The sequence below is a fragment of the Zootoca vivipara genome, chromosome 1 (assembly GCF_963506605.1).
Source record: "Zootoca vivipara chromosome 1, rZooViv1.1, whole genome shotgun sequence".
NCBI classification, from domain to species: Eukaryota; Metazoa; Chordata; class Lepidosauria; order Squamata; family Lacertidae; genus Zootoca; species Zootoca vivipara.
This window is the reverse complement of record NC_083276.1, coordinates 76,127,857-76,142,740: the sequence shown is the minus strand read 5'-3', so window position 1 is coordinate 76,142,740 and position 14,884 is coordinate 76,127,857. Positions and strand designations below refer to the sequence as shown.

The window sequence follows — 14,884 nt, the reverse complement described above, 5'->3', positions numbered from 1 at the left end:
TAATAATAATATTTTATTTATACTCTGCCCTCCCCAGCCAAGGCCGGGCTCAGAGCGGCTAACACCAAATATAAAACAACTAGTTAAAATACAATTTAACAACAAGCAAATGTCTACTGGTGGCTGGATATGTTGTGACATTGTCATGGAGAATTATTGTAAGTGATGAAGAAACCAGCTAGACCTTCTGCTCTTCAAAAGAAGGCCTGTTAGGACTCTGTGATATATGTTTTAACCATCATGGAGATTGTGAAACTGAGCTCCAGTTTGTTGTCCAATGTGGCAAAGTAAAGGTAGGGTTGCTTAATCAGGACTATGATGCCCTATCAAGCCTATGGAAGGGATCGTACCATAGTAACCTTAGGCACTGTGATTGTGAAAAGAAAGTTTGGTACACATTAGAATTCTGAATGATGGTGCTAGGACAGTCAGACTGCATTGTGACCAAGTGACTAGATGGTTTGTGCATATTGTAAAGGGAAAAGAGTATGTAGTAAGGCAACTGAGGTCTTTTGGAAAGAGTAACACTATGCCAATGTGGTGGAAGCTGGTTCAGGAAAGGCACACACCTGGGACTAGGAACTGCAGTGGTCTGGAAAGGCTGACTTTGCTTAAGAGAGAAAGGGGGCTGATTTGCATGAGCAATGCTGGTGCCATAGAACCCGGGTGTGTGTTGTAACTACAAACAACTTTTTAGTATATTACTGTGGTATATAATATAAAATATGTTTTTAAGAGACTTGTCAGGAAATAGTCTGGCCCTGCTCCCTCCACTGCTGGCCTAGTCAGTGGAGTGGTAGTGTGGTTTAGTTGGAATGGGCGTGGCTCTTGTTCTGTCTCTCTGGCCTTGTTCACATAAAGCATGAGACCATGATTTATTAAACTATGGACTAGTGTTATGTACCAGCCCTGCTCAGCAATTTAAGTATGTTTGTTTACTATTAGCAAAGCACAATCTGCAACCATGGTTTGCTTTAATTATGGCTGGGTTAGGTGCAAGCCCATGGTTTGTTTGTCTACCCCACCCCAGACACTCAATCAAGCTCCAAAGGCTTGAGGGAAGAGCAGCCAGAAAACAAATCATGCTTTGGAGAAACAAGTCATGGTTTGATTGCCTATGAGACAGCTCATGGTTAACTTGTGGGTTTGTTTAGACAAACCATGGCTTATGTGTTATGTGTGAAGCCCGCCTTAGGATGAGCTGCTTTCTCAAAATTAAGGACAACTTGTAGTTTACACATGAATTGTTAAATAAACCATGGCCCGGGGATATTTGCAAACCAGGCTTATGTATATGTTGGAATAAGTGGAAGATTGCATGAGTTGCTATGCTTGGCTAATAATCCTGAGATGGATGCAGCTGTTCAACTTACAATCGGATACTGCCAAAATCTGACAACGGTGTCCTACTGCATAGGACAAACAGAACAGTTTCTAAAAAAAAGGGGGGGAGAGAGAGACACATATCTGGTAATACAGAGATGCCAGTGGAGGAAACATTTCAGTCTCCCAGTCCACTATGACCTTTAGATGTCCATCCTTGAAGAAAGTAATTTCATAGGGCATCCGCACTGTGAAACCCTTGAATTACGATACACCAGGCAATTCAGTGCTATAACATGTGGACCAATTTTTAGCACACTACATGCATTAATTGGCTTACCAACTACTGTTGGTTGGTGAATGTTAATGAGGTAATGGTCACTGCCTGTACTATTCTGCATTTCCTTTCTTTCTAAACTCACTGTTTACAATGTCCCCTCCCTCCCATGTATATCTGTAGCTGCAACTCAGAATAACACTTCATGCAACTGATGAAGTAGACTGTGCTAGTCTTTAAAGTGCCACAAGAAGTTTTCTAGGAAGCTCTAGCTCATATATTTTATCTTATTTCAGATATAGAATCGGTTGTGGAATTAGATTTTCCATTGGACCAGATTTTTAGCTGAAATGCTTCTGGGTATTACTTGGAACTGTGATGTGTTTTTAGGCAATGACTGGGCATCTGGAAGAGAGCCCTGAAGACAAGGAGGTGTGTCCCGAGGCCTTTACAAAGCTAGTCATCCACTGGTTAGTATATCTCAGGTCTCTGGGATGCTTTATTGTAAAGAACACACCTGATTCTAAACCCTCCAAGGTGTCTAGGCTAAGAAACTGTGGGAATTGGATTCTTGCCTTTCAGTTGCTGTCGCATTCTTACACATCTTGTTAGCAGTGGGGTGTTCCCTTGAGCATTTCCCTCATATAATCTAAGCATCTCTTGACCTTCTGTTGACAAGCATCAGGGGATGGGTGGGAGAAGTTCAACATGGTCATTACTGTCTTGCGCTTTCCTTGATGCACATCAGAAGGGTGGGAGCAGGTGTCAAAAGGAGTGCTTGGATTATATTGCTAATGTGCTCAGGAAAGCATGTGTCAGGAGTCAGCCTGGATTGTTTTACTGTGGGTTGCCAACAGCATATCAGAGAGCACCTTTAGAGTACAAAGCTTGTAAATCCTAACATGTTACAAGGGATGCTTTACCTAGGTATTGCCATAAGGAGTTATTTTGTACAGCATTTCTGCAGAAATGGCACTCCTGTTAAGAACTGTATTAGGAATACTTTTAAAAGGACTTTCTGTGTTCATATAGGCCATATTGCTCCTAAAACAGCACTGTGAGTTAAGCCTGTTCTCATGTCTGTGTGTGTGTGTGTAGTGCTTCTTTTCTGAAAAATGTTTAGGAGTACTCTTATTTTCCTACTCATATTGAAATACTGCCCCTCAATGAGGCCAAACTTAAATTCACAAAATGTTTAGGGGTATGCATACTCCTGTGTCCCCCCCCCCCCCAGAAAAAAAGCACCATGTATGTATATATTTCCTAAGTCCACCCATTGTTTGTGTTCCTGTAACCGTATCCCTTCAGGTTGCAAGTGGGGGCTCACCTGACTGAACACTTCTAGCATTCTCCATGGAAGGGTGCATTTCTGTGTACAATACACTTTACTTGGGAGCATTCCATAATGGAATCCCCCAGTTGTGATATGAAGTGGGGGAATGTAAGGAAACAGATTTACCTCTTCAGCTACAGTATGATAGATAACTAACATCTAAATATTAAGAAATGTGAGGCAGCAGCTGTGAGCAGAAGATATATATACCGTAATATATCATAAGACTCAGAATCTCAGGGCCGTGTGTTTAAGCCCCGAGTTGGATGAAAGAGTTCTGCATTGCAAGGGTTGGACTAGCTTATCCTCACGGTCCTTTCCAGCTATGATTCTATATGAAATGTGAGCAGGGAAGCACACTAAAATGGAATCAGGAAAGGGCCTCGTTGCACTACATATAATGGGAGACTGAACACCAGGCTGCCATTTCCAACTGCAGCTTTGTGCTTTGTAATATTTAATTTTGCGCTATGTTATCACATTATGGTAAACAGTAATCTGTATTCACCTATTATGCTATGTGGGTGCCTTATCACTGGGCAAGTGTAGCATCTGAAAACACCCCAAGACTGTCTGTCCTAAATATCTTATAACAGATGGGAGAAAACATAATCATATTATCCTTATTCAACGTGTTGAGAGGCACAGGTTTTCAATCAAAACTTCATTTACTCACATATTTCAACTCTTTTCTAACCACTATGATATCCAATGAAAATATCTATATTGGTCTTTGAGAAATGATTTTTTTTAAAAAAAATTAAAATTTATATATGCAGCCCCATACATTCAGGCTCAGCAAATTCTTTTCTTTGTCTGGGGTGTGGGAGAAGATAGAGTGAAAGGGAGAGAGAAAGCTCAGCAAATTCTAATTCTGTACTGCAGAAGGCAATGCCTGCCTGTCTTCCAGGAAGAAAAGCAGATCCCATGAAATGCTTGTCATAGTTTTCTTGATATTACAGAGAAGAGTAATATTTTATATAGGCAGCACTCACACAAAAAAGTGTGGCTGATCAGATAACAAAGAAGGTAGGAAAGACAAGCTTATACTATGGAATATGCCTGACAGGCAGCTGGAAAAATATCTTTGATAAAATATTATCTATTTCATTGTATGTAGGTAATTTCCTGCCCCCATCCCAAACCTGTCATTCTCACCCTCCTAAGTTCTAAAATCTAGATCCTTAAGTTTAAGTGAATTTTTAAGGTGTTGGGACATTAATAAAACGTTATAAATGGAGATGAGCAAGAAGGATCACATTGTACCAAGACACTCCACAGTCTGCACTGATTTTCTAATATTTTCTAGGACTAATTTTTACGTAGCTAGCTAATCAGATAGTACGTGTCTGTAGTCGCTGGAATTGGAACACTCAGTTCATGGGCTGCATCAAACCCATGAAGAGGGTTGTTTCCCCACCCAATCATTTCTGCCCTGCTACCACCCTCTCCCTGCTCACCACCATGCATGCTCCTTGAAGAAGCTAAGTGGGAGACCTCGAGAAACACTTCTTTATCTTTTGGGCTTTCTCTTTCCTCCAGTGAGGAGCCTCCTTTCCCCCCTACTGTGCTCTGCTCTCCCTCCTTGCCCTCTCTCAATTCAGTAAGTGGGAAGGGGAGTTCAATGACACCTGGAGGTGACAAGCAACGACTATGTGTTGGTAGGCCACATGGGGAATTTGGGTCTCGTCCCAATACCCCCCCCCAACACCTTGAAATGGCACTCAGATAAAAACGGTTGCTGTGGTTGACTATGGTCTTCACCAGCTCCCCTTCAGGCATTCCTATGCTTAGCATGAAGGTCTGGAGATTTCTAAGCATGCTTATGTTTAGAATCCTCCCTGTTACTTGCAACTCCTGACTCCAGGTAGGAGACAAAACACATTCACCTGAATGCATTTATGAATCCCCTTCAGAACTTCGCAAGGAATACAGGGAGGTCTGAAGTGAATGTGGTGTGATGTGGAGCAGCAGCAGAGCTTTCATGCATATCTCCTTCCCACTTTAAGCCTGCAGGCCTGACCAGAAGGCTAGAGTGACTTGCCCAAGGTCAAGGCACTCAGAGGCATTTCCTGTTGCTGTCTGCCAAGCTATGGAACTCCTTCCCCTGGTAGACTCCCAAAATGTTTATCATGCTCTGCACTGGAGCATGATTTCCTTAGTCTGAAAATACTCTTGTGGCTGCTTGACATGGGAAATGGGATGCACACTGGTAAACTGCATATTGCCTGAAACTTGCAAGAGCTGTACTTGTTCCCCTCTCTGTGCACATACTGTAGGGCAGGGATGCCAAACCTGTGGTCATTGGACTCCAGCTCCCATCATCCCCAGCCAGCATGGCCAAAGATCAAAGACAGTGGGAGTTGTAGGCCTTACCAACATCTGCTCTAGGGAGCCCTGGGTCCATGTGGAGTGTATGTGCAGTAGAATAAGCAAAAAGACCACTTTGGTGGTCATGTGTTAGTGCGCATGATGTACAGATGTGAACCTGCCTTTAGTGGTTATATGAACACATACCTCTTTGCATACACATGAACAGTTAAGTTTCTCCTTTTAAGAGGTAGGTAAAATTTTGGTTAACACAACAGGACTACATTCACTGGATGAAAGATAAGCACCTTCCTTTTGAAGCCTATACAGTACTAAAATACAAATCTCTTATAGAGGGGAAATGATTTAATCTGATTTATTTTTTACTGAGTTACAAATGAAAATAATAGATCACATAGAAGTTGGTAAACAAACACCTGCAGCACATACCCACTGACAATCTTTGTATACCTTTAAAAAGAAACCGGAGCACGTCCTCTGCGCTAATTACTTCCAGAGCTTAATTGCCGGAATGGAAGCATTTTTCACTTCCTATTTACATATTTAAAACAAAGAGGGTCAAATTCTCATCTCAGTAGCAAAGAAAGTGTGACTGAACATTTAAGGACCCATCACACTTCATTTCTCAAGTGCATACAGTACTATTAAACGTGTTGATTTTACAGTCCTCACATATAGGTGGAAAAATCCATTTCACCACATGGGGCCCAATTCCCTTCTGCCCATATAAAACTGTTTTAGTTTTATTGACTGCAGGACAGATTTGAATGCCAGTGAAGAGGATGACCTATTGTTGTTAGCTGCTCGCTTTCAAAAGCTCTGCCTTTCGTTTTCTGCAAATTTGTTTTCTGCATGTGCTCTCTTGCCAGGAGGACTCCTTAATCTTTAGTCCCCCCCTCTCCCCCAGCTCCAGAGAAAGCTTGGCTAAGGGATCCTTTTTCAGACTACTGTATTTGCTTTCTGTTGTTTGACTTTTTAAAGTTTTTCCCAGGTTTGAGGTGAGAGAATTCATCCCTGCCCCAATTGCTCATGGCAATAACCAACCTTCACAAGTACTCATATTCAATCCCACACCCTTTCTCCATGACTTTCTCCTCCTCCTCCTCTGTATTGCTACAGCTTGCTTCCCATCCCACTCAGCTTGTTATATCTTTTGCCCACCCTTCGAAATCCTACACTCATCAGTCTAGGGACAAAATGGGTCTGGTAGCCATGACAAGAGATTGTTTGCAGTTGCACCGATGGTGCCATCTTGTGCTGTGTATCTGCATAGGCATGATACCAGCCATATTGGGAAGGTTCAAGCTCTTACTCAGTGGTGGCGAAATTAGAGGGACATAGAAATGGGCTGTAAAATGATCAAGGATAAAACCAGCACATCTGCTAGTCAGAGAATGTAGGGGTGAAACTAATATAAAAGCTTCTTGCTTCATCTGAGCTGGCACCCAGAAGCTAACACAACCTTGTTCCCTAAAGACGCAACTTTGGATGGGTAACTTATGCACTCCAAAACCATGTAGCCTAAAACAGAATGTTGTTTTTCCAGGCATTTTCCTAGATAATGTGGCAGGCGTACAAAACATAAGCTCTCCAACCAACTGTGAAACACAAATGCCAGAATTAATCACTTAATGCCCTTTGCATTAGGATAAAGTATGTGGTTTAAAATACAACAGAGCACTTTTAAATGAGGAACTGCTGAATGCTGGGGGGAAAAGAAGAGCAATCTCCTGCATCCCAGTAATAAATGAAAAAGGAAGCTTAACTTGTAAAGATTCACAGAACTGATGAGAATAATAATGGCTAGGAGCTTAAGAATGTTCCCAGATTGGAGGGGTTTCCACCACCCCCCTTAAAAAAAGGGGAAAGCAAATTAATAAAACTCAATTAAAGCAGTCTTGGCAAAAGTGGACCTCTATAAGGAAGACGCTGTGCACAGCTAACTATCTCAGCAACTAAATAAATATCCATAGTTTGTCTTCTCTATAGTGCTCCTTACCCCATGTGCAAAAAAATCACTTATTTACTAGTGACCAAACTATGCATGTGGAGAAACAGCAAAATTCTGTCAAAACCTTTTGGATACCAAGCCCAAGGACTATTCTGCTGCATTTATTTATTTATACTCACCTTTGTTCTTCAGAAAAACTGTAGGCAGCATACATGGGATTGGATTGTGTGGTGGTCTCCCATTCACACACTACCCAGACTTCATCAACATTTCTGTATTGGTGGGACTCTTAATTTCTAGGTCTCCAATGTACTTTATAGATGCATTTTCTTTCTCAAGCATGTAGGTTGCTTTTATGATATGAAAGACAATGAAAAACAAATGGGTATGCAAAATCTCAGAACAATCTGCACCAGTAATTTCTGAGATGCGTGTGGAAAAGCAGGCCTACTTTCCTGTAACTGTAGTATTTTTAAAAATAAAACTAAGGCGACTTTATCAATGGCTTTAGGAGATAGCCTGGCACTGATATGAAGGCAAGATTTCTCAGCATCAAATTTAGTGTTTGTGCAATGGTGGCGAGGTTACAAACTTTGCATCTTGCTAAATAAAAGGAAAGGAAAGTTCCTTTCCTCTGTTTTAACAGCTGTGTGAAAGAGATGATCAGCATCCAAGTATTTATTTTCTAACTTTATGTGCCTAATGAACAGCTGGCTCTGCACCGATTATGGAACATAGAAAACAGGTACCGTAGAAGCAACACCTTTTTATTTTGCACTGACAAGAAAGCAGGCCTTTTACCTGCCCTGAATTACTGAATCTGCTCACCTCCTCTTTAACTGGAGCTTACACCACAGTTCTGGAAAATGGACTGCCAGTTTTGCAATGTGACATGCTAGAGAAATGGAAGGAAGAAGATTGTGAGAGCAATATACACTGGTAGCTTAGAAGATGTTCCCTCAGTCTGAATGCAATAGATTGAGTTTGATGGATAATGCCCCCCCCTTTAAACCCACAGACTGGCTTTTCTAAGCAAACAAAATCCATCCTCCATTTTTATTACTTTTTCATATCACAAGTCATGGTACTTGTCACTCAACTGGATCTCACGTCTTTAAGATAACTTCATATAATGTAATAGTGTGGATCAACACCAGAGAAGTTATTTCCACCCCACCCCTAAAATGATAGGAAGTCCAGGAGTGAACAACAGAAATAGGTTGGCGTGCAGTCAGTTCTCTTTAGTTTCTTGTATGAGAGTCTTGATAGAGTAAGAGGAGCACCACAGGATGAGATGAAAGACAATCCTTACAAAATCACAATGTGGCTATAACTACAACCTTTATTAAAACTGCTGCCAGTGGCACAAAGTACAGTTTTTTTAAAAAATCACAATTCTCCACAACCCATGAGATTCTGATGAACTTCCATCCCTGTTTTAATTAAATCTACAGTCCCCAACTGTGTGTAAGTGGATTTCATCTTTCAGTAATTTCTTTTCAAGAGGTTAGTGGCTAGGGCCTATAGCATGCCCAGAAAGTGAAATCCTTCACTGGACATGATCTGCATTTGTAACCCCCTGCAGCTTAGTTTGAGGAGTTCTAGCAGCACGCTGGTCCATATGTATGTAGTATAATACATTCTTTCTGCTATTTATTTCTCCAGAGGGGCGTAATTCAGGAGCTTCTCAATCAGATCCACGTGGGCAAGCAGCATTCGCCGACAGCAATATCTCTTCAGACCCAGAGCATCCAAAGCATCACTAAGAACAAACAAAAAGCAGGTGTGTTTGAAAGAAAAGCAGCATGCTGAAACCTGATCCCAGCCAAATAAAGGCAAAAGCCTTGTCCATGAGATAGAAGAGGAACTATATTACTATTGTGGTAGTTACAATTTATATTCCTCCCCAAAGATCATAGGGTGGCAGGCACAGTGATAATAAAACATTTTTAAAAACTAAAACAATTTCAAAATATTCTAAAAATGTTAAAATATAGTCCATAGAAGCAAGGTGATTGACTGTGGTAGGGGGCTGAACCCCCACTACCCAATGATCAGACAAATAGGATTACAGTGGACGCTCGGTTGTGAACGTGATCCGTGCAGGAGGCACGTTTGCAACCTGCAGCATTTGCAACCCGCAGTGCCACGTCTACGCACACGCGGGTTGCGATTTGGCGCTTCTGCGCATGCACAAAGTGCAATTTAGTGCTTCTGCGCATGCGCTGAAACCCAGAAGTAACCCATTCTGATACTTCCGGGTTCGGCCCGGGACGCAACCTGAAAAGACGTAACCTGAAGCTGATGCAACATGAGGTATGACTGTACTATTTATTTTTCATTTCATAACATTTATATATGGCTTCATTTTAGGAAATGCTATCCTCATTTACAAGACTGCTGCTCTACTCAAGTTACTGTTCTCTAAGTTTCACTTTGATAATCTGCTAGTTTTTAGTTTTTTAATTCGTTATGACTATAAACACATTTTAACAATACTGAATGTGACAGGCTTAACTTTATTACAGTATTTGCTCATTAAAGAAGCAGATGTAAAAGTGGGCTTGAAAAGTGCACAACTTCCATCATCATAGCCTGCCTGCCTTGAGTTTCTCTTTCAAAACAGTTATTGGATCCCTAAGATGAAATCTCAGCCATCTGTCTCTTAATTAAGGTCTACCTAGCCACAGACTTCCCCGAGAAAAGAAAAAGCCTGGAGGGTAGCGGGGAAACCCAAAAGCTTGTATGTCTGTGAACTAGTTTGTTAGTCTTGTAACAATGCATCAAATGCACAGAACACCATTTCTGCTGGTATTGGGCTCCAGAAGGAGCTTCATTCTCCCAAAGACATATAAACAAACCATTACCTAAAAACACATCTAGTATTAGCTTACTTTTCTGCCATGCCTGTGCTTTGATTGTGCTCCCCATCACAAACACTTCTGGCTTCTAGCAATCTTCAGGAGCCCTTTCTAAGTTTCCTCTCTCCCAATCATACAATAAGTGCTGTTTTCACCACAAACCCAGGATGAGTGAATATGCATACTAAGGGAAGCAGGAATACAGCAGATGGTCCACCCCTGATCTAAGTATTATTTGTCGTTGTTACTACTACTACTACTTTTTATGCATCACCTTATACCCGAATGTCTCCTTCAGCAAAAAAGTTAGCAAACACCGGAAGGCTTTGGAAGCACTCTCAAACAACAGATGTCCATTTTGACATATACTGTAGGTCCAATATAAAGTCTTCCCTACACACATATATTTTGAACACTGCAGTAGCAGCAGGACTGGAGGAACAAAAGCAGTTTGGTAAGAGGCCATGAAGCAGGCATGGCTAGTCTAAGTCAGGCTATTGGTCCTACTAGCCTAGTACTGTCTACACCACCAGTAGTCTTTAATGTTTTCAGACCTGGGAGCCACCTTTAACCTGGCATCATATGACATTCACATTTACTTGCAGCTACAAAGGAAGAATAGGGATAACACCCAATTTTTAATTTCAAGCACTTTTTTTTTAAAAAAAATGTGGTGCCTTTTTCTGCAGCTGGGCAGGGCAACAAAGGTGCCAAATTCAAAAAGTGCCAAACTGAAGCCAGAGGCTGGAAAGGAAGAATTAGCTAGAAACATACACTTTACTCCCAATTCTACCTCTGGAATTTGGCTCTGTGCCTTCACCAATCATGATGGACAGGTCATGTGAATGTGTGCCCCCTGCAAAACCTTACCAGCCAAATGTCTGGCAGGATTAGAATGCCGTTGGGCCAGAGGTTTCCCAATGCTGCTCTAATGAATGTGATAAATGATCAGTGAGGGGACAGTAAGTTGGGTGGCTGTTTTAGACAGGTTCTTTCTTATTAGTGCCCAGTTAACTCCAAGTTCAGGCTTTGCTATTTATCCTCTACCTTAAAAGATACAGCTTCTCTGGTGTCTAACCTGACCATTAGGTCATTTAGGTCATTCTGTTTCATACACAGTGGTACCTTGACTTATGGATTTAATGTGTTCCAAATGCACATTCGTAAGTCGGAAAAAATCGTAAGTCGAATCCCATAGGAATGCATTGGGAGAAAAAAAAACGTAAGTTGAAGCAACCCTATCTAAAAATTTGTAAGTCGAAAAAATCCTATCTAAACCGCATCCAAGATGGCGGATGGAGCTCCATTCATAAGTAGAAACATTCGTAAGTAGAGTTATTCGTAAGTTGAGGTACCACCGCTTTCAATGGAGACTGATGAACTAAGATTAGCAATGGCTGGGCAGTTGACCCTCTGATGTAGCAACACATTCAAAAAGAAGTCGAGCTTTTCCAAGTGTTATTAATGTACATTTTTGACATGTAATAAAGTAATAAATTTCCCATTTAAGAATTTTGCTCATGATTTACGCCAGGGTGGTGGTATGGGCAAACCAAGTTCTCATTCCCATTATGGGCCTACTAGAGTAATTAACATTCAGTTTGAGATGTGAGGTGCTCACAGATCAAGTAGGTAGAAGTCATAAAATAGAAGCAGAAAGCTGATGAGCATAATAAGACAGTGCCTCTTGAACTTAAGAGGCCTCCAGCACACACACTAGATTTCCACATAGAATAAAATATTCAGTACAGTGTATGACCTCAGAAGTTATTCAAATAATGATAACAACATAAATCACCCTGTCAAATATTTTAATAGAGGCTCAATGAGTTTCATATTTATTTTACTTTTAGCACTTTGGCTGTAATCCTAAACAGTGGGGTTTACTTCCAAGTAAGCATACATAAGATTGTGCTGTTAACCTTCCCAAAATTGCAGAAACGTTTGGCACTACAAAATACTTAAAATAAATCCCCACACCTTGATGGTTATCAACCCATGGTGCAGTTTTTAAAAACTCTGAATGTGGTATATTTTTAGCTAAACTAATCAGCAGAACTGAATAGATTTTTTAATATTTTCACCACCTCCAATATTCTAAACAACTGTCTGAAGAAACTCAATGTAAGGGAAAAACAGCATTTCCAAATTCTGCAAAATCTCTGCATCCTCAAACAAGTAAATTATTCCCTTTAGCTGACCCATTTTTTGCTACAAGAAATGATTTTAATAATATCTGACATATAGATTTGCCCTCAAATTGTGAGTAGGCACCGAGCTAACAGACAGCTTTGCTGCAAGGGAGAAACTCAAAGTGTCTACTCACTTGGTCAATGTAAAATCATACAATAAATTGCAAGAGAATCTGATTTATGCCCAAGGCATAATTCAGGTGCATTTATCATGCAAATATTGTACTAAAGTACTACTTAATCTCAAATTCTAGATCCATAAATTCCAATTCTGTATTTGCAATGGAAAATCAATTGCTAGCAGAACGGCTATGATTAACTACAACCAGAAACAATGCTGCAAAGGTAAGAAAAATGGTGGATACAGCAACAACAAAGAATTATATACGAGACTTCTCTAGAGACTAGCTATTCAAGAAAGCAAGCTTTTCTTCATCCTTTCCTTCTATATGTTTTTGATTTTATATTATCTAGATGTTTAATTCCTATTTGGAAAATAGTGTTACACAGGTCTCAGAAGCTGAATTATGTAGCACCCATAAGTGAAGCATGTACTAGCATTTTTCTTAAAACACATTTTTCTTAAAACAATGTTAATAGGTAGAAATCTGCCACAGCACTTGATACTTTGTGATTTTAAAAAAATCAAGCAAGTGTTTCTTATGTTTTTCTATATAATTCATGAATTTGAAACTACCATGTTGAAAAGAAAAGGCTCTGAATGAGCTGGAACCACTGTTCAGATGACATATTACATGTGTTATACTCTATTTTTAGCAGCATCAGCGACAGAGTAGAAATAAAGAAGCTTCTTCGTTCTAGTACACAAAACATCTTTTCATATCATCAAATTTAAACCAAGTGTTCATATCATGCAGCTCACAGAAACCTGTGCACCTTTTAAGAGCTAATTGGTATTCTAAAAAATCAGATACTATTTAAAATGCCCCCAAATAGAATTTCAGTTCCTTTTAAAAGTGTCTAACTCATGTAACCACAGGGGGGAAAGAAGCGTGACAGCAGAAAGTTTAGGTACTAAGATTAGCTTTTAATTTATTATAGGATCTTAGATGTTTTAAGTTCTCAAGAGTTCTGAGGACTTAGCAAGGCAATGGGGCCTGCCATTTCATACTACTCAAGAGAAACAGAATTGTTTTCTGAAAAATGGAACCATGGCTACAATCCTATATGTACCTGGGAATAAGCCTATGGAACTATGGAAGCAAGGATAGGACCATACTGTTAACAGAAATGCAAGAGAGTTATGTTTGTGGGAAACATTACAATGAAATACAAAAGATGGGCAACAGTATCTTCTGTTCATTTATTTGTTTGCCATGTCAGATGGTAATGCTTAATCAGAGCACTAGAGGATGCTTGAATATAAATGTTGAAAGAGTGTCAGTTCTTGCAGCTCTACCTGTGTGGGAGAGATTGAAATGCTCCAAATGTGTTTGACATTCACTTCTCACTTTGTCAGTAAGTTTTATATGTGGGAAAGTGCTTTCACTTAAAGTTCAGCAATGTAAGACTGAGGTCAACCAAATGATTATTTCTAAATCATCCTAAGAACTTTCACTTGAATTTCATAGTTAGACAAAGGAAATTCAAGTTTATACAATCCAACTTAAATATGCAAATCAAGCACGTTTATGGAAGTTTTTCCAAAGTTTTCATAATTCATTTCAAGTGTAGCAAGGGAATCGTTTAATCAGAGTACAACCTTCTACATTGAGCCATATATGAGAAAAAGCAAAGCAAAGCAAATGATGGTTTAAAATGTCTCCAATGTAAGCTCCTCAGTAGCTACATTTTCCCCATGGAGCTCTCAAAAGCCCCCTCAAAAAATCAGGCAATCTCAATTATTTGCAGTACCTTGCTTAGGCTGTAATTCTAAGTCCACTACCCTTGGAGCAAACCCCACTGAATTCATTGGACTAAGTTTTGAGTAGACATGACTAAGATTGCACTCTAAAATATCCCGGTGTTTATGCTTTCATTATTAATATGGTTCTATACTGATGTAATTATTATTTATAAAAATTGGACCTACACTTCATAAAACATGAGCACAGGATAAAGAGTGCTTGCTATACATACCTTTTTGTGAATGATCCCTAGACTGCTACAAAATGTTAATGGATACTTTTCTCAAAACAGTTCTAAAAACACAACTGTGTGAAGCAGAGTGCTTACCCTTCTGTATACTCAGCTTGCAGAAGACCAAGATATGCCTCCCATTTGTTTCCAACGATTTTGCCGCAAGTGAAGCATCTCACCGGTATGATCATTTTACACCTAGGGAAACATTAAAAACAGGAAATTTAAACAGTAAGCACATGATTTGATGTATCTAAAACTAATACCAAGCAGTCTAACCAAGGCATTTAAACTGCATTAGTTCCAAAGGCAAAGATAAGTGGGTGTGGACCTGGTAAGTGTCTGAAAGTAGGAACACTGGAGCCCTTTCTGGTGTTCAGCCTGAACTGGTCAGGGCAAAAAGCGTGTACACGGCAGAGGCATGCACACTGGCCCCACACAAGCTGGCTCTACCTTTTAACCTTTCTGTGTTGAGCTTCCTGAAGGGGCTTTAAAGATTTTTCTTCCTGTTCAGTG

General features: G+C 40.1%; 1 protein-coding gene and 1 long non-coding RNA gene across 3 annotated transcripts; one reads left to right on the top strand and one right to left on the bottom strand.

Annotated features, from left to right (window-relative positions):
• The first annotated feature begins 608 nt into the window (after nt 1-608).
• Nucleotides 609-14,471, top strand: LOC132592353 (uncharacterized). Its single transcript, XR_009557828.1, has 3 exons — nt 609-2,070; nt 8,881-8,998; nt 12,523-14,471. It is a non-coding gene; the product is annotated as an uncharacterized LOC132592353 (long non-coding RNA).
• Nucleotides 7,502-14,559, bottom strand: POLR2L (RNA polymerase II, I and III subunit L). 2 transcript variants are annotated; one of them, XR_009557827.1, is made up of 3 exons: nt 14,465-14,559; nt 8,044-8,977; nt 7,502-7,565 (listed from the first exon to the last, which is right to left on the bottom strand). XR_009557827.1 is itself a non-coding variant. In XM_035121979.2 (2 exons), exons 1-2 carry the CDS (start codon nt 14,557-14,559, stop codon nt 8,869-8,871), a joined length of 204 nt encoding a protein of 67 aa, XP_034977870.1. In that variant the 3' UTR covers nt 7,978-8,868. The 2 variants fall into 2 exon arrangements, 1 of the variants encoding a protein (XP_034977870.1); XM_035121979.2 differs by lacking the exon at nt 7,502-7,565 and having other exon boundaries at nt 7,978-8,977.
• Between the last annotated feature and the right edge of the window lie 325 nt (nt 14,560-14,884).